General features: G+C 39.5%; 1 protein-coding gene across 8 annotated transcripts in view; it reads left to right on the forward strand.

The window, feature by feature from the left end:
• The window catches only part of LOC124215999 (TOX high mobility group box family member 3), a 171437-nt gene extending 161594 nt beyond the window's left edge, over window positions 1-9843 (forward strand). For 6 of the 8 annotated variants that reach the window (XM_069135829.1, XM_069135826.1, XM_046620005.1 and 3 more), the window contains 4 exons: window positions 2948-3277; window positions 4367-4492; window positions 5694-5947; window positions 6303-9843. In XM_069135829.1, coding sequence (XP_068991930.1) covers window positions 2948-3277; window positions 4367-4492; window positions 5694-5947; window positions 6303-6369 — 777 coding nt within the window. In that variant the 3' untranslated portion in view covers window positions 6370-9843. The remainder of the gene's footprint in view (window positions 1-2947; window positions 3278-4366; window positions 4493-5693; window positions 5948-6302) is intronic. The other 2 variants (XM_069135827.1, XM_046620006.1) reach the window with 1 other exon arrangement.
• The last annotated feature ends 16662 nt before the right edge of the window (window positions 9844-26505 follow it).

The raw sequence follows: 26505 nt of genomic DNA on the forward strand, positions 1-26505 counted from the left end.
TGTTACAACATGTAAGTACACAGCTTGCATCTGTTTTCTTCGCATATGAGAAATTCGTTGTGAATTTTTTTCTCTCCCCCCCCCCCCCCCCCCCCCAGTCTACAGTTGGTATATACCATGTGTATATATAAATATGCTTTCATATACGATATACCAAAGCAGCAGAGCTCACGCGATCGTGTTACGGAATGTGTTGTTTTCTTTTCTTTTTGGTGAAATAATTGGGCACGAGTCACGAGATGTAATTGGCTGTAAAAATTTACTGGCATAAAGGTTTGGAAATAGAAATAATGATGATCGAACTGCCGAAACGGCAACTTTACGACTGGCATATAGTATTCGTAAAAATATGTTTATCGCACACACATGCATGTGTGTGTTCATATTTGCACGTAAAATTGTATACCTTGTGTTCGTAGAGAAATTTGCAAATACATAGACCTTCAATTATGTACACATGAATTGAATGCAAAATCATTCGGATAAATTTGCTTCGATATTATATAATTATTTTTGTTTTGCTACATTCAATGTATACATGTATTTAAAAATTATTGGACGAGAATCGACAGGTATTACAATATACATCGTAATATTTTACACGGCACGTTATAGTTCTCACTCATACGTTTAGTTTCACCATTCTATATTCACTGATATTGTCGATATTATAATTTGTATTTATTGCATCACGCTCGTATTCTGACTAACTCGATTGTTGTACTCGTGTATGTATGAAAAATCTAACATACACGATACAGATGTATAGATATGCTGCATCTCAAGTATATCAGACGCGTAATTTATATATGCAGTGCGATAAAAATTTAATTATGCAATGATAATCTCAGAATAGAATATACAAATCGTACTGAAATATTTGAAAATGATTTATTACCGGATAAAATACGATACAAAGTGAAATTGACGATGAGTCTTCATAAATATCTCTGAATCAACCAACTAAAAGCTTATCTGTCTGTACGTAATCTGTCGTCTTAGTCGTTGGCGGTTTCAAGTGCTGTCTGATTTACTGTTATGAGTAATTGTCAATTTGTCCATACAAGTATGTCACGTTACGTACATGCAATATAACATTACGACTTGCCCATGGGGGGAAAAAAGTGATTACCACTAAAATAAATGATCAATAATGACGAAGTAACTGTACAAAGTGACGAGTCATTCGTGTGTAACTTTCCTCAATGTCCATACGAATATACGTACGTGCGTGTAATAGATGCGGTTTTATTTGGATTATGAAGTCATGCGGGTGACGCGTGATGCGTTATGTCTGTTTTATGGGCGGTCGTTGATACTCAAGGAGTAAACTCGAGCCGACGTTAACGCATCCTCATTTCCCCCCTCTTCCTGTTTTTTTTTTTTCTTCTTCCACGTCTTTTATTTCTGTTCAAAACGTTTTTCACGTTTCAAAAATACGTTGCTGAGGAGAGGGGAAAAGTTTTTGCTAAACTGTTCGTCGTTTACTTTTAGTTTACCTAACAACTCTCCAAAGTTACATAACAGTTGTAATTACAAACTGTAGATTATTATTGCTCCGATTATCATAATTTGCTGATACCGTTACAGTGTAAGAAGGTTACCGTTGTGTTATAAACGCGGGTTAGATTTTTGTTTTTGGTTTACCGAACATGGCCATTACGAGTACAATGATCTTTAATTGTTATACGAAGGTCAATTTAAATAATCATAATGCGCGTTGTTGAGTTTAATTATAGGTAGTCATTTTTCTTCTTTCACAGTAATTCGCTACGTGTAGAGCATTATGTATTTGTACAAGTGTGCATGCCTCCATGTACCGACTTGTATACATTATATCGAAAGACTGTCTGTGTAGGGAAAAAAATCGTTCGGCAATTAAGCGCGTTTCGTGGGCGCTTAATTATTTCACTAATTGGTGAATATCTCAACGATTCCGGGCGTATTATTGTATAATAAAGGCCGGCTTGGCTGTCTTAAATCTGATTATAAACGTAGTAGCAAATACGATTTAGGTATAGGTATGTACTAATTAGCGGACAAGTTTATATTACGCTTCAACCGCGCTCAATTAACGCCTGGTTTTTTTCCTCACCTGCAGCAGGGACGTTAAAAACTGATTTCTTCTTTAACCCTAATATATTATTTCGAAACTGACTGTAATGTTACGTGCGTCGCTTTGAAGTAACTATTTTTTCGCTTCACGTATTGTAACACAGGATGTCAAAGAAACAGTAATTTCCGAGTACAGCAAGAATAATTTACCTTACATTTATACGTTTGTTGGAATAATACGTATTGTTTTGTACAGCACGGTAATTTCAATGTGTCCACAGTTCGTTTCGCGTACATGTATATAAATCGTTGAATCATCGTCGACGACGAATGTCTTTCTTTTGTTCTATATTTTAATTTTAAATAAACATCAATACCAAGCAATAATGGTGATTGTAGAAGAGTGCAGAAGAAATAGAGTCGCTTTCGAAATCAAAGAGGATGATTTGATTTTTTTTTTTTTTTTTTATTCGATATTCACGTCTGCGCAATATGAATTCCTTTGAGGATCCGACAGTTCACAGATGTCCGATTGTGTGAAGCATTTTGCTTTGATGAAACACCGTCCTGACTGGTTGTTTAATAGAGTGAAAAATCCATAAATAAATAAAGATGAAGTTTGCGCAAGGCCTTGCAACGTATAAGCAGTTTATCCCGCTGTTAAATATTTAGGGCGTGTAACTTACATACACAAATTTACATGTATCTCCTCGTACCCGTTTGACATTATCGTTCAAATGTTACTCGGCCAAGTTTTCACGCATTCCAAATTATAATTGTATTACCAACAAACTCAACTCTCGGCACTCAGCCTCCCTTTGATATTTCGTCTTTTATTTCTCTCTCTCTCGTTTTCTCCTTAGTTAATAACGAAGGTTTTTGTTCGATCTAGGTGTACAAGAAGAAGACTGAAGCTGCGAAAAAGGAGTACTTGAAGGCCTTGGCGGCGTACAGGGCTTCTTTGGTCAGCAAGGGGGCCGGTGAAGGTGGCCCGGAACAACAACAGCAGCAACAACAACCCGCCCCTGTACAGTACGGCGGATATGGTGGATACGGGGGAAATGGGGGACCCAGCAGTGTTCCCTACCAGGGTTACAGTCCCCAGCCACCATCCCCTCAGCAGCAGCATCAGCAGCACCAGCAACAGCAGCAACAGATGGGAATAAAAAAGTCACCGCATCACTTGGCGGCGATGGGCAATCCGCAGCAGCAACAACAACAGGTACATTTTTAAACAATAAATCTGATAAGATTTAGTAGCTAAAGTTTTGGCAGCAAAATGCACTGAAATTGACGGAGATGGGATCGATTCGGCAAGGCGGTTTAACGCCTAAGATGAGCTTTGAGAAAATTTTCATCACTTTGCGAACTAAAACAGCAAGTTTGACTGCCAATTTCTGCAGGCATCTAACTTTGACTACATTTTTCACCCGCAATTTGACCATTTTCACTATTACGAATTATTTTTAACTTTATTCTGCCTCTCGAGAAATGAAATATTTGTTTGTGTATGTATGTATGTTTAGAAATTTACAAATGCAGGGTATCAGTTCGTGACGGTCTTGATTTTCCTTGTATTGTGGATTTGTCGTGGTGCTATTATTCCTACGTGGTTTTATCTAGATGGCGATAAATTACAAAATACCGTTCTCGTATAATTGAAACACATTCTATACAGTATCTTTAATTTTAGGAGGTAGTTCAGTTGATGCGAAAACGCTTGTACAATGTCCCCAGGTACTCACATTAAAGCGGGTATTTCTTATTATACAGCTTTAGCTTTGTCAACAGTCAGTTTTCCGTTCTCATCTCTAACAAACGAAAGAAGGGGAACCGGTTATATGCGATTCTATATTTAAACGTGAATTGGTGTCGAGTCTTTGTACCCTCAGGTACATAGATACTCTACCCATATCTACTGTCTGCCTGCCTGCCTCGTTTCGAGGAAGCAAACCTCCAATTGTAGATACCTATATGTTTTCTCGCTTTGGCTTTTGATGCACTCGTTTTCGGTTTGGTTTTTTTCACGTTGCATCAACGAAATGGAAATATATTGCGGTGATGAAATTTGGCGTGAAAACTTTTTACCGCATACGTGTGAAAATTAATTCCCTGTACGTACTTTGCGAGGAGTTCAAAAATACAGTTAGGGAATTGAGTAGAAAAGAAAAAAAAAATATTACGAAAGAACGGAACGATGGAATAATTTTTTAGCAAAGTTTGCAAAACGTCGAACGTTGTATAAAATATGATTAATTGTATCTTTGTTACTCTGTATACGCATTGTGAGCTCTTCCATGTTTATTTCAAGGCACTTATGGGTAGCCCAATGAGCCACATGCAACAACAACAACAACAGCAGCAACAACAACAACAACAACAGCAGCAACACATGCAACAGCAGCAGCAAGTGCCACAACAGCAATACATGCAGCAGGTCAGTAAACTTTGCGTGAAGACGGAAAGACGGGGACACGTGTCTCCGCATATAACACATCCATTATTCCACGTAGATAGAAGACCGTATTATTACAACGGCACGCATTAACACTCGTAGGGAAAGGGAGGTGGCAAGGGGGGGGGGGGAGGGGGTGGGATAATAAAATGAAAAGAAGAGGGGGCAAGTACGGGAGGGAGTTGAGGGGTAAGAAGGATGAACGAGGTTTAAGCAGCGGTTGTATTAATGGCGATTGGCAAGATTGCTTCAAATTACCGAGCAATTTCAGTACCGTAACATTAGTCAAAATAGCCACTAATTATCTTTCACGTTGAAACATCCACTTTGATCTAGTATTCTGGTTTATTACGGTACAACAAGAGGAACATGATATAATTATAATGATAATGATAATAGTAATAGTGATAGTGATAATAAAAGTAATACCAACTCCTATTGCCGGTCAATCTTTCCTCATCGCTGTAATAATAAACTGTTCACTGGAGGAATTTTTTGTTACTGTAATTGGACGTTCTTTAATGTCATACATACCTATGTTTTAATAATTCCAGACAATACGTGTATGCTACATATTTATATATATAGTGTATATATTACATGACTTTAGATATATGTATATATATCTTCGTTATCTTAGGAGACATTTTGTAAGAATTCAATTTATATTTGACGTTCTGTCGCGTTGGTAATAATATAGTAGAAAGAGAGAAAATTCGCCACATTATACGATTTGAAATTACAAATGAAAGAAAAAGTGCAAACTTATAAGTAATGAATGATCGTATTACGTGATTACGTGAAACTGTGTTGAATGTTTAATTTATATTAAAAGAAATCTTTGATTGGATACTGGTGAAATTTTGTCTTTTATTTATTTCGGCATACCAAAAAAAAAAAAAAAAAAAAAAAAGAAAAAACAAAAACAAGAAAAGAAAACGAAAAACGACAACGAAAACATTTCCCGAACGGTTTATTCCTGCTCTGGGATTTTTTTTCAGGTATTAAAATTGTTTCCTGGGGAAAACTTGTAGAGAGGGCATCCTCCTGAAAATGATCTTTTGTTCGGTTTTCGAAGAAAAACGAGACAACGTGACGGCCCGTTTTCCGTAAAAGAAAAAAAGAGAGAGAGAGAAAGAGATCAAAAAAAAAAAAAGAAAAAATGGGCATTGAAATTGCGTAGGTACCTCAACAGCAAGTCCAGCAGGTTCAGGTCCAGCAACAACAGCAGCAACAGATGATCCACATGAGCCCCCCCAGAGGCGACTCGCTATCGAGCCCTCCTCCGGTAACCGGAACTCAGGTGAATATGGGAGGGCAGAGGGCCCCAGCAAATGCTTGCATCCGTCACGGATGCCCAAATCCAGCGGTAGCTAACAGTGAGTGGGAGGATGAGTACTGCAGCAATGAGTGTGTGGTCAGCCACTGCAGGTTTGTGTGAGCATTCCATTTGATCCATCCATACTTTTTTACTAACTCTATTAATTAAGGTATTTTAAAGACTGATGCACGTTCATTCGATGATTTGCTTATTATTATTGTTGTTGTTATTGATTTTCGTCTGCTTGAAAGAATAATGATGATAGCGATAATTGTCACGGTCAAAACATAAATCGAATGAACTCGATCAGCCGTTTGAAAGTAATAACCAGTAGAGCGAAGTAGACAAGTTTTGCCGATAGTCTGAAATACAAATTTTCGTTGTATGCATGATGTATGTATGTAATTGGGTATTTTTTTTTTCCACTAATTTATTTTCCCCATTGTCTGACAATAGTAATTTCTGTTTCAGGGATGTGTTCACTTCATGGGTATCCTCGAATCAAAATCCGCAGCAAAATTTCTCGACCGTAAAATAAGCATCCCCCTTCCCCCGTATATTATATATGTCTAATGATATGAAATCACGACTTTCGGCTACTCGAAGGCCTCGCATGCTCGGGGCTCGTTGTTGACCCTTTAAGATAAAATTATACTTTACACAATTAATTACATGTATATAGATTAGCGTAGCGAGAATTCCGGATCGTAATAATAAGACCCGGAACCGGACGCGGATGCAGACACAGACATGGATACTAGCCCAAGGGATACTAATTAAACGGCGAGACGGCATCCTGATAGCGAAAGCTGCGAAGTAATATACATATGTAAACCATTTTTTTTTTTTTTTTTTTGTTTTGTTCTTATGACAAGGTCAAGTAATGAAGTGTAATTTGTTATCTAAACAGAAAAAACTAACGCTGTTCTGTTCTTTCTTATTTTGTTCTTGTCTTTCTTATTTCCTTTTAACATAATCTATTCTGCATGGAACGGGATTTCAAGGAATGTATTGTTTTTGATCGTTAAGGAGTCTCAGAGACACTATAGGCTTTGACTCATTGCACTTTCGACGAACAGTGATCGATTCGATTGTGCCGGCCTGAAGTCAGTTTCGAATTACTTTGTTCAATTTCTTTCATTTGAACAAGTTCATATTTAAAAAAAGAGTTGACAACACAAAAAAGCGATGTTATTTCACAATTAATTTCTTCTCAATCTTACCGTTTGTACAGGTTGAAAATAAGCTAAGTTCATGTACGTGTCTGAGTGCGCAATAATTCAAATCAGGATACAGATAACCCGTGGACGTGGCTGTCGTTGTCATTATTATTATTATTATTATTATTATTATTATTATTTTTATTCTGTTTTCAACATTATCAATAAGAATAAATCAACTGTATTATAAGCAAAGATACAGAGTAGTGTATCATTCAGCTCGACAAGAAAATGAGAAAGATAGATAAGGCGATAACCGAATAAATTACTCTCAGTATCACGTGAAATTGTTTTGATGATTTTTGTTGAATCGTGTTTAAAGAAATTGATAAAACTATCAAACTACAATTAATAAGAAGCAAAATCGATCTCGGTGATCTGTGTTTTAATTTAGCTATCTGAACTCCACAATCGCTAATATTTCTCTCTCTCTCTCTCTCTCTCTCCACATTTCTCCTTCTGTCTCCCCCTATATTATAAAATAAATTTGGTTAGCTTCTTTCTCGTTTATTTATTTGTTTCTCTTGTGTCCACTTAAACCCGCGCATTTCATCGCTGAAAACCATCGGATAGCACGCTAGGACTGACAATGAGAAACCGAAGAGGTCTCAAGACAAGCATGACAACACGACAGACCTTCTGGACTAACGTGTATTACGTGGGATCATGTTGGTGCACCGATTGTAGCATATGTCAGAATTAATATTTAGCTAGGTATATAATAAAGGAAAAAATATGGATATGTAATTGAATTCAAGAAATGATCAAGTTTTATCGGAGCCACGCCACGGCTGCGAGGTATAATTTCGCTTCGGTCTGATCGTTAGGAGAACAAAGTAATCCGTGCGACTAACCTCGCTCCTTGTTGTGGCTTCGTCGTCGTCCATACATATTTATATATACGTATACATGTTACACGCAAGTATATATATAAATCGAATGTTGATCCCAACCAACGTGCGATAATATTCTCTGCGTGGTCAGAGATAGCTTTAGCAACACCAAGTTTGTTCGGAAATTTTTTATTACACTCAAAACAAAGAACAACCTTTTTGTCTCATAATTTATCATGATTATTATTGCTCTTGTTTTTTTATATTCTCAATATCCAAGGAAATTCCTAACAAACTTGGAGAACTAGAGTCCTTGTAATCTTGTGTAGTAGCACACGACAATGAGAACCAGGAAATAGAATAGATTTAGATGAAGAGAGCAGAAAGGGCTCCACTATACTTATTTTTGTATCTTGTAAACTCTGCAGACAATTATTCCATAAAAATGAAGAATGAAAGGACATCAGGAAAAAAAAAATTTATCTGGAAATGGCTTTTCGCACAGTATGATCGATGAGTTAATGAGTAAAAGAAAAAATAGAGATCTCTGAGTCAAATGTTTGAAACCGTTTTATTCACTGATGTCTATAGTTACTATTCCCTCAATCCATTTTAATACGCAAAGTTTGTCAATCACTATTTTCCGTATCAGAATTTACCCGTAATATTGGGGCGCATTTAATATCAAAATTTTCTGTCACTTTTGTACCTATACAGAATTAACTTGGGTGTGTTCGTGGATCTTGTAATTGTTTGAGAAATTGTTTGTCCGTCGGTAAATCTTGAATTGTATATTAAAACAAAGAGAAATGATGAAATACACGAATTTCGCCACTTTACTCAAGAACGCGCGCGTGCCCACGAATTGTGTAATCCCATTAAGCAAAAACGGCTTCACCAGTTTTTGGTCGATATTGATTATTAAGAAAGTGAGAAGTTTGTAGTTTTTGTATTATGGAAGGCAAGTGATGTATTCGGAGAATACCCTTTTCTGTTGTTTCTGGTCTAGATTATAATTACTTAATGATCCAATTTACGCTCTAAAATAGAAAGGTAAATATATATAATATATACACGTATGTAGACATACACACACACACACACACATATATATATATATATATATATATTTATTTATCTATTATGGTGCTGATGAAATGATAGGAGAGAAATAATATAAAAATATTGTTCGCGCTTGCATGAACTGTTCTTGAAGTTTGGTTGAATAGAAAGTATATTGGAAAATTTGTTGGAAGCAGAAAGCGTAACGCAGGCAAAGAAATGTCTATACTTCATAATGGATAGTAACGACACTGAAACCTGGAATAATTTGTATGGCCAACGTTGGGCTTCGGTTTTTTGTTGAAGATGGTGAAATTGGGTAGAATTGTTTCATGTGAACGCGCAAATAACTTGGGATATTTATTTATATTATCCTTATGTAAATACGTGAATATAATCTATAGATCTATGGACTATGATAATGTAAACATAATCAATAATGTATTATATTGGTACAAGTTCGTGGTATATTACGAATATAGGATACAAATATATTACGATTACTACTGACTATTGAGTGAATATAAGAAATGAGTTATCGTTTGCCAAATCTTGGATAATTGCATGATATAAATAAGTCTTGTTGGCAGACCGAAAACGCTCATCAGGCAAACAGTGTGCAAATTCAAAGTACCCTCATCCCTCGATATGTCGACCTCTCATTTGAATTGTGTATGTAAAACACCAGACAGCGGAACCACTGAACTTTACGGCACTAACCATAAATGCATAGAGCTATATCGAATGAAATAAATATAGGAGTTATCAAGCATTTAGACTAGATCGTAGGCACTATTATGCATCAAATGCTAATATATGATGGTGATTTGCAATGAATTTATGTTCATTTTTATTGTTTTCTGTACAAAGACTTAATTAAACGATTTTGGTCCCAGATTACCTTAATTCCTCCACTTATAGTAAACCAGCCCCAAATTTTTAAATTAGGAAATATACCTGGGACAAGAAGAATAACATGGCTCCAATCCGCGATCATTGGTGATGCTAAATTATGCTCATGTCAGAACTACACGGAGGCAAAAATTTTCTGAACTCTTAGTCCTAGGAACAGGTAAAGTATATGATGACAGGTGTGACTGATGAACGCTTCTTGGATGTTGACAAATTATAAAACACGTTGAACTCGATCAATACGTAAGATACATTGACGTAATTTCACAAGAGCGAACAATCTGGCACAGTATCATATCGCTGCAATTGGCAATTCAACAGTTACAGACATAGGAGAAATTTAATGTCTTTCGTCGTCATTTCTCAGCTATTGAACCTACAATGTATTATCCAAATATGCAGAATCTTGATTAAACAGTTACTCGCCAGCAAGCACGCAACCGTCGTAAGTGAACGGTGAGGACTTAGATGCAGGTTACTCGTTTGCGTTGCCTGCTGCCAGGCGCTTTATGTGATGTATTCTCCACGCCAAATACACGCCTGACAATGAAACGTTAAATACCAAGAGTCCAACAGGTCCTGACATTCAATTCCTATAACATAGAGATTTGGGCTCCAAAGATAACGCGTGGAAAAGCTGGCCTGCTCAAATTTTTTCGGTGAACTTCAAGCTAACTATAAAATATACTGGGATCTGTTGTCCCGGGTGAAATGACTGGTTGATTAAATCGCGACAGCAATTGCACGTAATTTGAAGGCGTAGCTATGAACGGCAGATGCAGAGTGACGGCACGACTATTGACTATTGACTTCACGAAGTTCTCGAGGTCTTTTTTGGTTTCCAAGTTTCCGATAAGTGCAGTTGCATTCCGAAAACTCTATACGACAAGTGAAACGATTCCGCTCCAAACATAGAAAAAAAGCTGGCCCTAAATTTAGGAGTGTCCGATATAGTGATGAACTTTATTCAATACTCATGCAAAACTTGATAGCCATTTGATTTCTTTGGATAATTTATTGGATATTGATGTTGGAAAATTCAATTACTTGATGCGCTATATCACGGTGACTTGAGAAGAAAAATTAGTTGCGTACAGTTCTGAAAAGCTGTGCGGTAGGGTTCAGGGGCTGCGGTGAGAAAACGAGACTTCCTTTTGTCGTTTCTCTGCGGCTGGCTTTTATTGGCAATTTACAGGCAGTCAGTCCACGGCTCTATTCAGTGCGTTGTCTGAATTCTGAATGGTTAAATGAGACAGAGTAGGGTCGGACAAAACTAATCTGAGGCGAAAAATTATTTGCCTAGAAACAAACGGTAGGGCATTATGCGCTTTGCAATTTTGGCGAAAATTTTCGCGATTTCGAAAAGTGCTGGTATAAATTCTCGGATGCACTATTCCGACGTAATTTTGCGAGAGAAAACGATCGGGCGCAGTCCCGATACGCTGCGAGCAACGCATCGAAAGTTACAGCCAAAAAAAGAAAACCTGAATTTTCGACATTTTTCAGCTGGTGCTTTTTTCCTCGTATCATCTCTCCCGTTGATCCCACGCTCCTTTTGCTGCGTTTTCTGAGTTCCTTGGGGTCCAATTGGTCGGAAAAGAGTCATACGAATCAATTCTGAGACGAAAAATTTTTTGGTCAAAAAAAAAGGAAGGTTAACCCCTTTGTATTTTTAGCGAAAATTTTCGCGATTTTCAAAAGTGCTGGAATAAATTAATTGTGGCACTGTTCCGACGTAATTTTGCGAGAGAAATCGATTGGGCGCAGTCCCAATACGCTGCGATCAACGCATCGAAAGTTACAGCCAAAAAACGAAAACCTAAATTTTCGACATTTTTCAGCAGGTGCTTTTTTCCTCGTATCTTCTCTCCCGTTGATCCCACGCTCCTTTTGCTGCGTTTTCTGAGTTCCTTAAGGTCCGATTGGTCGGTAAAGAGTCATACGAATCAATTCTGAGACGAAAAATTTTTTGGTCAAAAAAAAAGGAAGGTTAACCCCTTTGTATTTTTGGCGAAAATTTTCGCGATTTTAAAAAGTGCTGAAATAAATTAATTGTGGCGCTATTCCGACGTAATTTTGCGAGAGAAATCGATTGGGCGCAGTCCCAATACGCTGCGATCAACGCATCGAAAGTTACAGCCAAAAAACGAAAACCCGAATTTTCGACATTTTTCAGCAGGTGCTTTTTTCCTCGTATCTTCTCTCCCGTTGATCCCACGCTCCTTTTGCTGCGTTTTCTGAGTTCCTTGGGGTCCAATTGGTCGGGAAAGAGTCATACGAATCAATTCTGAGACGAAAAATTTTTTGGTCAAAAAAAAAGGAAGGTTAACCCCTTTGTTTTTCTGGCGAAAATTTTCGCAATTTCCAAAAGTGCTGGGATAAATTAATTGTGGCACTATTCCGACGTAATTTTGCGAGAGAAATCGATTGGGCGCAGTCCCAATACGCTGCGATCAACGCATCGAAAGTGACAGTCAAAAAACGAAAACCCGAATTTTCGACATTTTTCAGCAGGTGCTTTTTTCCTCGTATCTTCTCTCCCGTTGATCCCACGCTCCTTTTGCTGCGTTTTCTGAGTTCCTTGGGGTCCAATTGGTCGGGAAAGAGTCATACGAATCAATTCTGAGACGTAAAATTTTTTGTTCAAAAAAAAAGGTAGGTTAACCCCTTTGTATTTTTGGCGAAAATTTTCGCCATTTTCAAAAGTGCTGGAATAAATTAATTGTGGCACTATTCCGACGTAATATTGCGAGAGAAATCGATTGGGCGCAGTCCCAATACGCTGCGATCAACGCATCGAAAGTTACAGCCAAAAAACGAAAACCTGAATTTTCGACATTTTTCAGCAGGTGCTTTTTTCCTCGTATCTTCTCTCCCGTTGATCCCACGCTCCTTTTGCTGCGTTTTCTGAGTTCCTTGGGGTCCAATTGGTCGGGAAAGAGTCATACGAATCAATTCTGAGACGAAAAATTTTTTGGTAAAAAAAAAAGGAAGGTTAACCCCTTTGTATTTTTGGCGAAAATTTTCGCGATTTTCAAAAGTGCTGAAATAAATTAATTGTGGCACTATTTCGACGTAATTTTGCAAAAGAAATCGATTGGGCGCAGTCCCAATACGCTGCGATCAACGCATCGAAAGGTACAGCCAAAAAACGATAACCTGAATTTTCGACATTTTTCAGCAGGTGCTTTTTTCCTCGTATCTTCTCTCCCGTTGATCCCACGCTCCTTTTGCTGCGTTTTCTGAGTTCCTTGGGGTCCAATTGGTCGGGAAAGAGTCATACGAATCAATTCTGAGACGAAAAATTTTTTGGTCAAAAAAAAAGGAAGGTTAACCCCTTTGTTTTTCTGGCGCAAATTTTCGCAATTTCCAAAAGTGCTGGAATAGATTAATTGTGGCACTATTCCGACGTAATTTTGCGAGAGAAATCGATTGGGCGCAGTCTCAATACGCTGCGATCAACGCATCGAAAGTTACAGTCGAAAAACGAAAACCCGAATTTTCGACATTTTTCAGCAGGTGCTTTTTTCCTCGTATCTTCTCTCCCGTTGATCCCACGCTCCTTTTGCTGCGTTTTCTGAGTTCCTTGGGGTCCAATTGGTCGGGAAAGAGTCATACGAATCAATTCTGAGACGAAAAATTTTTTGGTCAAAAAAAAAGGAAAATTAACCCCTTTGTATTTTTGGCGAAAATTTTCGCGATTTTCAAAAGTGCTGGAATAAATTAATTGTGGCACTATTCCGACGTAATATTGCGAGAGAAATCGATTGGGCGCAGTCCCAATACGCTGCGATCAACGCATCGAAAGTTACAGTCAAAAAACGAAAACCCGAATTTTCGACATTTTTCAGCAGGTGCTTTTTTCCTCGTATCTTTTCTCCCGTTGATCCCACGCTCCTTTTGCTGCGTTTTCTGAGTTCCTTGGGGTCCAATTGGTCGGGAAAGAGTCATACGAATCAATTCTGAGACGAAAAATTTTTTGGTCAAAAAAAAAGGAAGGTTAACCCCTTTGTTTTTCTGGCGAAAATTTTCGCAATTTCCAAAAGTGCTGGAATAAATTAATTGTGGCACTATTCCGACGTAATTTTGCGAGAGAAATCGATTGGGCGCAGTCCCAATACGCTGCGATCAACGCATCGAAAGTGACAGTCTGAAAACGAAAACCCGAATTTTCGACATTTTTCAGCAGGTGCTTTTTTCCTCGTATCTTCTCTCCCGTTGATCCCACGCTCCTTTTGCTGCGTTTTCTGAGTTCCTTGGGGTCCAATTGGCCGGGAAAGAGTCATACGAATCAATTCTGAGACGAAAAATTTTTTGGTCAAAAAAAAAGGAAGGTTAACCCCTTTGTTTTTCTGGCGAAAATTTTCGCAATTTCCAAAAGTGCTGGAATAAATTAATTGTGGCACTATTCCGACGTAATTTTGCGAGAGAAATCGATTGGGCGCAGTCCCAATACGCTGCGATCAACGCATCGAAAGTGACAGTCAAAAAACGAAAACCCGAATTTTCGACATTTTTCAGCAGGTGCTTTTTTCCTCGTATCTTCTCTCCCGTTGATCCCACGCTCCTTTTGCTGCGTTTTCTGAGTTCCTTGGGGTCCAATTGGTCGGGAAAGAGTCATACGAATCAATTCTGAGACGAAAAATTTTTTGGTCAAAAAAAAAGGAAGGTTAACCCCTTTGTATTTTTGGCGAAAATTTTCGCGATTTTCAAAAGTGCTGGAATAAATTAATTGTGGCACTATTCCGACGTAATAATGCGAGAGAAATCGATTGGGCGCAGTCCCAATACGCTGCGATCAACGCATCGAAAGTTACAGCCAAAAAACGAAAACCTGAATTTTCGACATTTTTCAGCAGGTGCTTTTTTCCTCGTATCTTCTCTCCCGTTGATCCCACGCTCCTTTTGCTGCGTTTTCTGAGTTCCTTGGGGTCCAATTGGTCGGGAAAGAGTCATACGAATCAATTCTGAGACGAAAAATTTTTTGGTAAAAAAAAAAGGAAGGTTAACCCCTTTGTATTTTTGGCGAAACTTTTCGCGATTTTCAAAAGTGCTGGAATAAATTAATTGTGGCGCTATTCGGACGTAATTTTGCGAGAGAAATCGATTGGGCGCAGTCCCAATACGCTGCGATCAACGCATCGAAAGTTACAGCCAAAAAACGAAAACCCGAATTTTCGACACTTTTCAGCAGGTGCTTTTTTCCTTGTATCTTCTCTCCCGTTGATCCCACGCTCCTTTTGCTGCGTTTTCTGAGTTCCTTGGGGTCCAATTGGTCGGGAAAGAGTCATACGAATCAATTCTGAGACGAAAAATTTTTTGGTCAAAAAAAAAGGAAGGTTAACCCCTTTGTTTTTCTGGCGAAAATTTTCGCAATTTCCAAAAGTGCTGGAATAAATTAATTGTGGCACTATTCCGACGTAATTTTGCGAGAGAAATCGATTGGGCGCAGTCTCAATACGCTGCGATCAACGCATCGAAAGTTACAGTAAAAACGAAAACCCGAATTTTCGACATTTTTCAGCAGGTGCTTTTTTCCTCGTATCTTCTCTCCCGTTGATCCCACGCTCCTTTTGCTGCGTTTTCTGAGTTCCTTGGGGTCCAATTGGTCGGGAAAGAGTCATACGAATCAATTCTGAGACGAAAAATTTTTTGGTCAAAAAAAAAGGAAGGTTAACCCCTTTGTATTTTTGGCGAAAATTTTCGCGATTTTCAAAAGTGCTGGAATAAATTAATTGTGGCACTATTCCGACGTAATATTGCGAGAGAAATCGATTGGGCGCAGTCCCAATACGCTGCGATCAACGCATCGAAAGTTACAGCCAAAAAACGAAAACCCGAATTTTCGACACTTTTCAGCAGGTGCTTTTTTCCTCGTATCTTCTCTCCCGTTGATCCCACGCTCCTTTTGCTGCGTTTTCTGAGTTCCTTGGGGTCCAATTGGTCGGGAAAGAGTCATACGAATCAATTTTGAGACGATAAATTTTTTGGTCAAAAAAAAAGGAAGGTTAACCCCTTTGTTTTTCTGGCGACAATTTTCGCAATTTCCAAAAGTGCTGGAATAAATTAATTGTGGCACTATTCCGACGTAATTTTGCGAGAGAAATCGATTGGGCGCAGTCCCAATACGCTGCGATCAACGCATCGAAAGTTACAGTCAAAAAACGAAAACCCGAATTTTCGACATTTTTCAGCAGGTGCTTTTTTCCTCGTATCTTCTCTCCCGTTGATCCCACGCTCCTTTTGCTGCGTTTTCTGAGTTCCTTGGGGTCCAATTGGTCGGGAAAGAGTCATACGAATCAATTCTGAGACGAAAAATTTTTTGGTCAAAAAAAAAGGAAGGTTAACCCCTTTGTTTTTCTGGCGAAAATTTTCGCAATTTCCAAAAGTGCTGGAATAAATTAATTGTGGCACTATTCCGACGTAATTTTGCGAGAGAAATCGATTGGGCGCAGTCCCAATACGCTGCGATCAACGCATCGAAAGTGACAGTCAAAAAACGAAAACCCGAATTTTCGACATTTTTCAGCAGGTGCTTTTTTCCTCGTATCTTCTCTCCCGTTGATCCCACGCTCCTTTTGCTGCGTTTTCTGAGTTCCTTGGGGTCCAATTGGTCGGGAAAGAGTCATACGAATCAATTCTGAGACGACAAATTTTTTGGTCAAAAAAAAAGGAAGGTTAACCCCTTTGTATTTTTGGCGAAAATTTTCGCGATTTTCAAAAGTGCTGGAATAAATTAATTGTGGCACTATTCCGACGTAATATTGCGAGAGAAATCGATTGGGCGCAGTCCCAATACGCTGCGATCAACGCATCGAAAGTTACAGCCAAAAAACGAAAACCCGAATTTTCGACACTTTTCAGCAGGTGCTTTTTTCCTCGTATCTTCTCTCCCGTTGATCCCACGCTCCTTTTGCTGCGTTTTCTGAGTTCCTTGGGGTCCAATTGGTCGGGAAAGAGTCATACGAATAAATTTTGAGACGATAAATTTTTTGGTCAAAAAAAAAGGAACGTTAACCCCTTTGTTTTTCTGGCGACAATTTTCGCAATTTCCAAAAGTGCTGGAATAAATGATTTGTGGCACTATTCCGACGTAATTTTGCGAGAGAAATCGATTGGGCGCAGTCCCAATACGCTGCGATCAACGCATCGAAAGTTACAGTCAAAAAACGAAAACCCGAATTTTCGACATTTTTCAGCAGGTGCTTTTTTCCTCGTATCTTCTCTCCCGTTGATCCCACGCTCCTTTTGCTGCGTTTTCTGAGTTCCTTGGGGTCCAATTGGTCGGGAAAGAGTCATACGAATCAATTCTGAGACGAAAAATTTTTTGGTCAAAAAAAAAGGAAGGTTAACCCCTTTGTTTTTCTGGCGAAAATTTTCGCAATTTCCAAAAGTGCTGGAATAAATTAATTGTGGCACTATTCCGACGTAATTTTGCGAGAGAAATCGATTGGGCGCAGTCCCAATACGCTGCGATCAACGCATCGAAAGTGACAGTCAAAAAACGAAAACCCGAATTTTCGACATTTTTCAGCAGGTGCTTTTTTCCTCGTATCTTCTCTCCCGTTGATCCCACGCTCCTTTTGCTGCGTTTTCTGAGTTCCTTGGGGTCCAATTGGTCGGGAAAGAGTCATACGAATCAATTCTGAGACGAAAAATTTTTTGGTCAAAAAAAAAGGAAGGTTAACCCCTTTGTATTTTTGGCGAAAATTTTCGCGATTTTCAAAAGTGCTGGAATAAATTAATTGTGGCACTATTCCGACGTAATATTGCGAGAGAAATCGATTGGGCGCAGTCCCAATACGCTGCGATCAACGCATCGAAAGTTACAGCCAAAAAACGAAAACCCGAATTTTCGACACTTTTCAGCAGGTGCTTTTTTCCTCGTATCTTCTCTCCCGTTGATCCCACGCTCCTTTTGCTGCGTTTTCTGAGTTCCTTGGGGTCCAATTGGTCGGGAAAGAGTCATACGAATAAATTTTGAGACGATAAATTTTTTGGTCAAAAAAAAAGGAACGTTAACCCCTTTGTTTTTCTGGCGACAATTTTCGCAATTTCCAAAAGTGCTGGAATAAATGATTTGTGGCACTATTCCGACGTAATTTTGCGAGAGAAATCGATTGGGCGCAGTCCCAATACGCTGCGATCAACGCATCGAAAGTTACAGTCAAAAAACGAAAACCCGAATTTTCGACATTTTTCAGCAGGTGCTTTTTTCCTCGTATCTTCTCTCCCGTTGATCCCACGCTCCTTTTGCTGCGTTTTCTGAGTTCCTTGGGGTCCAATTGGTCGGGAAAGAGTCATACGAATCAATTCTGAGACGAAAAATTTTTTGGTCAAAAAAAAAGGAAGGTTAACCCCTTTGTTTTTCTGGCGAAAATTTTCGCAATTTCCAAAAGTGCTGGAATAAATTAATTGTGGCACTATTCCGACGTAATTTTGCGAGAGAAATCGATTGGGCGCAGTCCCAATACGCTGCGATCAACGCATCGAAAGTGACAGTCAAAAAACGAAAACCCGAATTTTCGACATTTTTCAGCAGGTGCTTTTTTCCTCGTATCTTCTCTCCCGTTGATCCCACGCTCCTTTTGCTGCGTTTTCTGAGTTCCTTGGGGTCCAATTGGTCGGGAAAGAGTCATACGAATCAATTCTGAGACGACAAATTTTTTGGTCAAAAAAAAAGGAAGGTTAACCCCTTTGTATTTTTGGCGAAAATTTTCGCGATTTTCAAAAGTGCTGGAATAAATTAATTGTGGCACTATTCCGACGTAATATTGCGAGAGAAATCGATTGGGCGCAGTCCCAATACGCTGCGATCAACGCATCGAAAGTTACAGCCAAAAAACGAAAACCCGAATTTTCGACACTTTTCAGCAGGTGCTTTTTTCCTCGTATCTTCTCTCCCGTTGATCCCACGCTCCTTTTGCTGCGTTTTCTGAGTTCCTTGGGGTCCAATTGGTCGGGAAAGAGTCATACGAATAAATTTTGAGACGATAAATTTTTTGGTCAAAAAAAAAGGAACGTTAACCCCTTTGTTTTTCTGGCGACAATTTTCGCAATTTCCAAAAGTGCTGGAATAAATGATTTGTGGCACTATTCCGACGTAATTTTGCGAGAGAAATCGATTGGGCGCAGTCCCAATACGCTGCGATCAACGCATCGAAAGTTACAGTCAAAAAACGAAAACCCGAATTTTCGACATTTTTCAGCAGGTGCTTTTTTCCTCGTATCTTCTCTCCCGTTGATCCCACGCTCCTTTTGCTGCGTTTTCTGAGTTCCTTGGGGTCCAATTGGTCGGGAAAGAGTCATACGAATCAATTCTGAGACGAAAAATTTTTTGGTCAAAAAAAAAGGAAGGTTAACCCCTTTGTTTTTCTGGCGAAAATTTTCGCAATTTCCAAAAGTGCTGGAATAAATTAATTGTGGCACTATTCCGACGTAATTTTGCGAGAGAAATCGATTGGGCGCAGTCCCAATACGCTGCGATCAACGCATCGAAAGTGACAGTCAAAAAACGAAAACCCGAATTTTCGACATTTTTCAGCAGGTGCTTTTTTCCTCGTATCTTCTCTCCCGTTGATCCCACGCTCCTTTTGCTGCGTTTTCTGAGTTCCTTGGGGTCCAATTGGTCGGGAAAGAGTCATACGAATCAATTCTGAGACGAAAAATTTTTTGGTCAAAAAAAAAGGAAGGTTAACCCCTTTGTATTTTTGGCGAAAATTTTCGCGATTTTCAAAAGTGCTGGAATAAATTAATTGTGGCACTATTCCGACGTAATATTGCGAGAGAAATCGATTGGGCGCAGTCCCAATACGCTGCGATCAACGCATCGAAAGTTACAGCCAAAAAACGAAAACCCGAATTTTCGACACTTTTCAGCAGGTGCTTTTTTCCTCGTATCTTCTCTCCCGTTGATCCCACGCTCCTTTTGCTGCGTTTTCTGAGTTCCTTGGGGTCCAATTGGTCGGGAAAGAGTCATACGAATAAATTTTGAGACGATAAATTTTTTGGTCAAAAAAAAAGGAACGTTAACCCCTTTGTTTTTCTGGCGACAATTTTCGCAATTTCCAAAAGTGCTGGAATAAATGATTTGTGGCACTATTCCGACGTAATTTTGCGAGAGAAATCGATTGGGCGCAGTCCCAATACGCTGCGATCAACGCATCGAAAGTTACAGTCAAAAAACGAAAACCCGAATTTTCGACATTTTTCAGCAGGTGCTTTTTTCCTCGTATCTTCTCTCCCGTTGATCCCACGCTCCTTTTGCTGCGTTTTCTGAGTTCCTTGGGGTCCAATTGGTCGGGAAAGAGTCATACGAATCAATTCTGAGACGAAAAATTTTTTGGTCAAAAAAAAAGGAAGGTTAACCCCTTTGTTTTTCTGGCGAAAATTTTCGCAATTTCCAAAAGTGCTGGAATAAATTAATTGTGGCACTATTCCGACGTAATTTTGCGAGAGAAATCGATTGGGCGCAGTCCCAATACGCTGCGATCAACGCATCGAAAGTGACAGTCAAAAAACGAAAACCCGAATTTTCGACATTTTTCAGCAGGTGCTTTTTTCCTCGTATCTTCTCTCCCGTTGATCCCACGCTCCTTTTGCTGCGTTTTCTGAGTTCCTTGGGGTCCAATTGGTCGGGAAAGAGTCATACGAATCAATTCTGAGACGAAAAATTTTTTGGTCAAAAAAAAAGGAAGGTTAACCCCTTTGTATTTTTGGCGAAAATTTTCGCGATTTTCAAAAGTGCTGGAATAAATTAATTGTGGCACTATTCCGACGTAATATTGCGAGAGAAATCGATTGGGCGCAGTCTCAATACGCTGCGATCAACGCATCGAAAGTTACAGTCAAAAAACGAAAACCCGAATTTTCGACATTTTTCAGCAGGTGCTTTTTTCCTCGTATCTTCTCTCCCGTTGATCCCACGCTCCTTTTGCTGCGTTTTCTGAGTTCCTTGGGGTCCAATTGGTCGGGAAAGAGTCATACGAATCAATTCTGAGACGAAAAATTTTTTGGTCAAAAAAAAAGGAAGGTTAACCCCTTTGTATTTTTGGCGAAAATTTTCGCGATTTTCAAAAGTGCTGGAATAAATTAATTGTGGCACTATTCCGACGTAATATTGCGAGAGAAATCGATTGGGCGCAGTCCCAATACGCTGCGATCAACGCATCGAAAGTTACAGCCAAAAAACGAAAACCCGAATTTTCGACACTTTTCAGCAGGTGCTTTTTTCCTCGTATCTTCTCTCCCGTTGATCCCACGCTCCTTTTGCTGCGTTTTCTGAGTTCCTTGGGGTCCAATTGGTCGGGAAAGAGTCATACGAATCAATTCTGAGACGAAAAATTTTTTGGTAAAAAAAAAAGGAAGGTTAACCCCTTTGTATTTTTGGCGAAACTTTTCGCGATTTTCAAAAGTGCTGAAATAAATTAATTGTGGCGCTATTCGGACGTAATTTTGCGAGAGAAATCGATTGGGCGCAGTCCCAATACGCTGCGATCAACGCATCGAAAGTTACAGCCAAAAAACGAAAACCCGAATTTTCGACACCTTTCAGCAGGTGCTTTTTTCCTCGTATCTTCTCTCCCGTTGATCCCACGCTCCTTTTGCTGCGTTTTCTGAGTTCCTTGGGGTCCAATTGGTCGGGAAAGAGTCATACGAATCAATTCTGAGACGAAAATTTTTTTGGTCAAAAAAAAAGGAAGGTTAACCCCTTTGTATTTTTGGCGAAAATTTTCGCGATTTTCAAAAGTGCTGAAATAAATTAATTGTGGCACTATTTCGACGTAATTTTGCAAAAGAAATCGATTGGGCGCAGTCCCAATACGCTGCGATCAACGCATCGAAAGTTACAGTCAAAAAACGAAAACCCGAATTTTCGACATTTTTCAGCAGGTGCTTCTTTCCTCGTATCTTCTCTCCCGTTGATCCCACGCTCCTTTTGCTGCGTTTTCTGAGTTCCTTGGGGTCCAATTGGTCGGGAAAGAGTCATACGAATCAATTCTGAGACGAAAAATTTTTTGGTAAAAAAAAAAGGAAGGTTAACCCCTTTGTATTTTTGGCGAAACTTTTCGCGATTTTCAAAAGTGCTGGAATAAATTAATTGTGGCGCTATTCGGACGTAATTTTGCGAGAGAAATCGATTGGGCGCAGTCCCAATACGCTGCGATCAACGCATCGAAAGTTACAGCCAAAAAACGAAAACCCGAATTTTCGACACTTTTCAGCAGGTGCTTTTTTCCTCGTATCTTCTCTCCCGTTGATCCCACGCTCCTTTTGCTGCGTTTTCTGAGTTCCTTGGGGTCCAATTGGTCGGGAAAGAGTCATACGAATCAATTTTGAGACGATAAATTTTTTGGTCAAAAAAAAAGGAAGGTTAACCCCTTTGTTTTTCTGGCGACAATTTTCGCAATTCCCAAAAGTGCTGGAATAAATTAATTGTGGCACTATTCCGACGTAATTTTGCGAGAGAAATCGATTGGGCGCAGTCCCAATACGCTGCGATCAACGCATCGAAAGTTACAGCCAAAAAACGAAAACCCGAATTTTCGACATTTTTCAGCAGGTGCTTTTTTCCTCGTATCTTCTCTCCCGTTGATCCCACGCTCCTTTTGCTGCGTTTTCTGAGTTCCTTGGGGTCCAATTGGTCGGGAAAGAGTCATACGAATCAATTCTGAGACGAAAAATTTTTTGGTCAAAAAAAAAGGAAGGTTAACCCCTTTGTATTTTTGGCGAAAATTTTCGCGATTTTCAAAAGTGCTGAAATAAATTAATTGTGGCACTATTTCGACGTAATTTTGCAAAAGAAATCGATTGGGCGCAGTCCCAATACGCTGCGATCAACGCATCGAAAGGTACAGTCAAAAAACGAAAACCCGAATTTTCGACATTTTTCAGCAGGTGCTTTTTTCCTCGTATCTTCTCTCCCGTTGATCCCACGCTCCTTTCGCTGCGTTTTCTGAGTTCCTTGGGGTCCAATTGGTCGGGAAAGAGTCATACGAATCAATTCTGAGACGAAAAATTTTTTGGTCAAAAAAAAAGGAAGGTTAACCCCTTTGTTTTTCTGGCGAAAATTTTCGCAATTTCCAAAAGTGCTGGAATAAATTAATTGTGGCACTATTCCGACGTAATTTCGCGAGAGAAATCGATTGGGCGCAGTCCCAATACGCTGCGATCAACGCATCGAAAGTTACAGCCAAAAAACGAAAACCTGAATTTTCGACATTTTTCAGCAGGTGCTTTTTTCCTCGTATCTTCTCTCCCGTTGATCCCACGCTCCTTTTTCTGCGTTTTCTGAGTTCCTTGGGGTCCAATTGGTCGGGAAAGAGTCATACGAATCAATTCTGAGACGAAAAATTTGTTGGTGAAAAAAAAAGGAAGGTTAACCCCTAAGTATTTTTGGCGAAAATTTTCGCGATTTTCAAGAGTGCTGGAATAAATTAATTGTTGCACTATTCCGACGTAATTTTGCGAGGGAAATCGATTGGGCGTAGTCCCAATACGCTGCAATCAACGCATCGAAAGTTACAGCCAAAAAACGAAAACCCGAATTTTCGACATTTTTCAGCATGTGCTTTTTTCCTCGTATCTTCTCTCCCGTTGATCCCACGCTCCTTTTGCTGCGTTTTCTGAGTTCCTTGGGGTCCAATTGGTCGGGAAAGAGTCATACGAATCAATTCTGAGACGAAAAATTTTTTGGTAAAAAAAAAAGGAAGGTTAACCCCTTTGTATTTTTGGCGAAACTTTTCGCGATTTTCAAAAGTGCTGGAATAAATTAATTGTGGCGCTATTCGGACGTAATTTTGCGAGAGAAATCGATTGGGCGCAGTCCCAATACGCTGCGATCAACGCATCGAAAGTTACAGCCAAAAAACGAAAACCCGAATTTTCGACACCTTTCAGCAGGTGCTTTTTTCCTCGTATCTTCTCTCCCGTTGATCCCACGCTCCTTTTGCTGCGTTTTCTGAGTTCCTTGGGGTCCAATTGGTCGGGAAAGAGTCATACGAATCAATTCTGAGACGAAAAATTTTTTGGTCAAAAAAAAAGGAAGGTTAACCCCTTTGTATTTATGGCGAAAATTTTCGCGATTTTCAAAAGTGCTGAAATAAATTAATTGTGGCACTATTTCGACGTAATTTTGCAAAAGAAATCGATTGGGCGCAGTCCCAATACGCTGCGATCAACGCATCGAAAGGTACAGTCAAAAAACGAAAACCCGAATTTTCGACATTTTTCAGCAGGTGCTTTTTTCCTCGTATCTTCTCTCCCGTTGATCCCACGCTCCTTTCGCTGCGTTTTCTGAGTTCCTTGGGGTCCAATTGGTCGGGAAAGAGTCATACGAATCAATTCTGAGACGAAAAATTTTTTGGTCAAAAAAAAAGGAAGGTTAACCCCTTTGTTTTTCTGGCGAAAATTTTCGCAATTTCCAAAAGTGCTGGAATAAATTAATTGTGGCACTATTCCGACGTAATTTCGCGAGAGAAATCGATTGGGCGCAGTCCCAATACGCTGCGATCAACGCATCGAAAGTTACAGCCAAAAAACGAAAACCTGAATTTTCGACATTTTTCAGCAGGTGCTTTTTTCCTCGTATCTTCTCTCCCGTTGATCCCACGCTCCTTTTTCTGCGTTTTCTGAGTTCCTTGGGGTCCAATTGGTCGGGAAAGAGTCATACGAATCAATTCTGAGACGAAAAATTTGTTGGTGAAAAAAAAAGGAAGGTTAACCCCTAAGTATTTTTGGCGAAAATTTTCGCGATTTTCAAGAGTGCTGGAATAAATTAATTGTTGCACTATTCCGACGTAATTTTGCGAGGGAAATCGATTGGGCGTAGTCCCAATACGCTGCAATCAACGCATCGAAAGTTACAGCCAAAAAACGAAAACCCGAATTTTCGACATTTTTCAGCATGTGCTTTTTTCCTCGTATCTTCTCTCCCGTTGATCCCACGCTCCTTTTGCTGCGTTTTCTGAGTTCCTTGGGGTCCAATTGGTCGGTAAAGAGTCATACGAATCAATTCTGAGACGAAAAATTTTTTGGTAAAAAAAAAAGGAAGGTTAACCCCTTTGTATTTTTGGCGAAACTTTTCGCGATTTTCAAAAGTGCTGGAATAAATTAATTGTGGCGCTATTCGGACGTAATTTTGCGAGAGAAATCGATTGGGCGCAGTCCCAATACGCTGCGATCAACGCATCGAAAGTTACAGCCAAAAAACGAAAACCCGAATTTTCGACACCTTTCAGCAGGTGCTTTTTTCCTCGTATCTTCTCTCCCGTTGATCCCACGCTCCTTTTGCTGCGTTTTCTGAGTTCCTTGGGGTCCAATTGGTCGGGAAAGAGTCATACGAATCAATTCTGAGACGAAAAATTTTTTGGTCAAAAAAAAAGGAAGGTTAACCCCTTTGTATTTTTGGCGAAAATTTTCGCGATTTTCAAAAGTGCTGAAATAAATTAATTGTGGCACTATTTCGACGTAATTTTGCAAAAGAAATCGATTGGGCGCAGTCCCAATACGCTGCGATCAACGCATCGAAAGGTACAGTCAAAAAACGAAAACCCGAATTTTCGACATTTTTCAGCAGGTGCTTTTTTCCTCGTATCTTCTCTCCCGTTGATCCCACGCTCCTTTCGCTGCGTTTTCTGAGTTCCTTGGGGTCCAATTGGTCGGGAAAGAGTCATACGAATCAATTCTGAGACGAAAAATTTTTTGGTCAAAAAAAAAGGAAGGTTAACCCCTTTGTTTTTCTGGCGAAAATTTTCGCAATTTCCAAAAGTGCTGGAATAAATTAATTGTGGCACTATTCCGACGTAATTTCGCGAGAGAAATCGATTGGGCGCAGTCCCAATACGCTGCGATCAACGCATCGAAAGTTACAGCCAAAAAACGAAAACCTGAATTTTCGACATTTTTCAGCAGGTGCTTTTTTCCTCGTATCTTCTCTCCCGTTGATCCCACGCTCCTTTTTCTGCGTTTTCTGAGTTCCTTGGGGTCCAATTGGTCGGGAAAGAGTCATACGAATCAATTCTGAGACGAAAAATTTGTTGGTGAAAAAAAAAGGAAGGTTAACCCCTAAGTATTTTTGGCGAAAATTTTCGCGATTTTCAAGAGTGCTGGAATAAATTAATTGTTGCACTATTCCGACGTAATTTTGCGAGGGAAATCGATTGGGCGTAGTCCCAATACGCTGCAATCAACGCATCGAAAGTTACAGCCAAAAAACGAAAACCCGAATTTTCGACATTTTTCAGCATGTGCTTTTTTCCTCGTATCTTCTCTCCCGTTGATCCCACGCTCCTTTTGCTGCGTTTTCTGAGTTCCTGGGGTTCCAATCAGTCAGGAAAGGGTCATACGAATCGAATCTGAGACCAAAAAATTTTGATCGAAAAATGAGAAAAAAGGAAGGCTAACCCCTTTGCATTTTGGGCGAAAATTTTCGCGATTTTGAAAAGTGCTGGAATAAATTCTTTGATGCACTATTCCGACGTCATTTCAAATAGGTTACTGAAAACGCCCTATATATTCACATATTATATCGACCCATTTTTCCAGTTCAAAAGTATACCGACTGATCAGAGACTTAGTTGACGTACAACAGAGACATGCATAGGTCAGGGAAAGGAATGTGGTTGTATATCATATTGTGCAAAGTAC

This window comes from Neodiprion pinetum, chromosome 4, assembly GCF_021155775.2.
Source record: "Neodiprion pinetum isolate iyNeoPine1 chromosome 4, iyNeoPine1.2, whole genome shotgun sequence".
Taxonomy (NCBI): domain Eukaryota; kingdom Metazoa; phylum Arthropoda; class Insecta; order Hymenoptera; family Diprionidae; genus Neodiprion; species Neodiprion pinetum.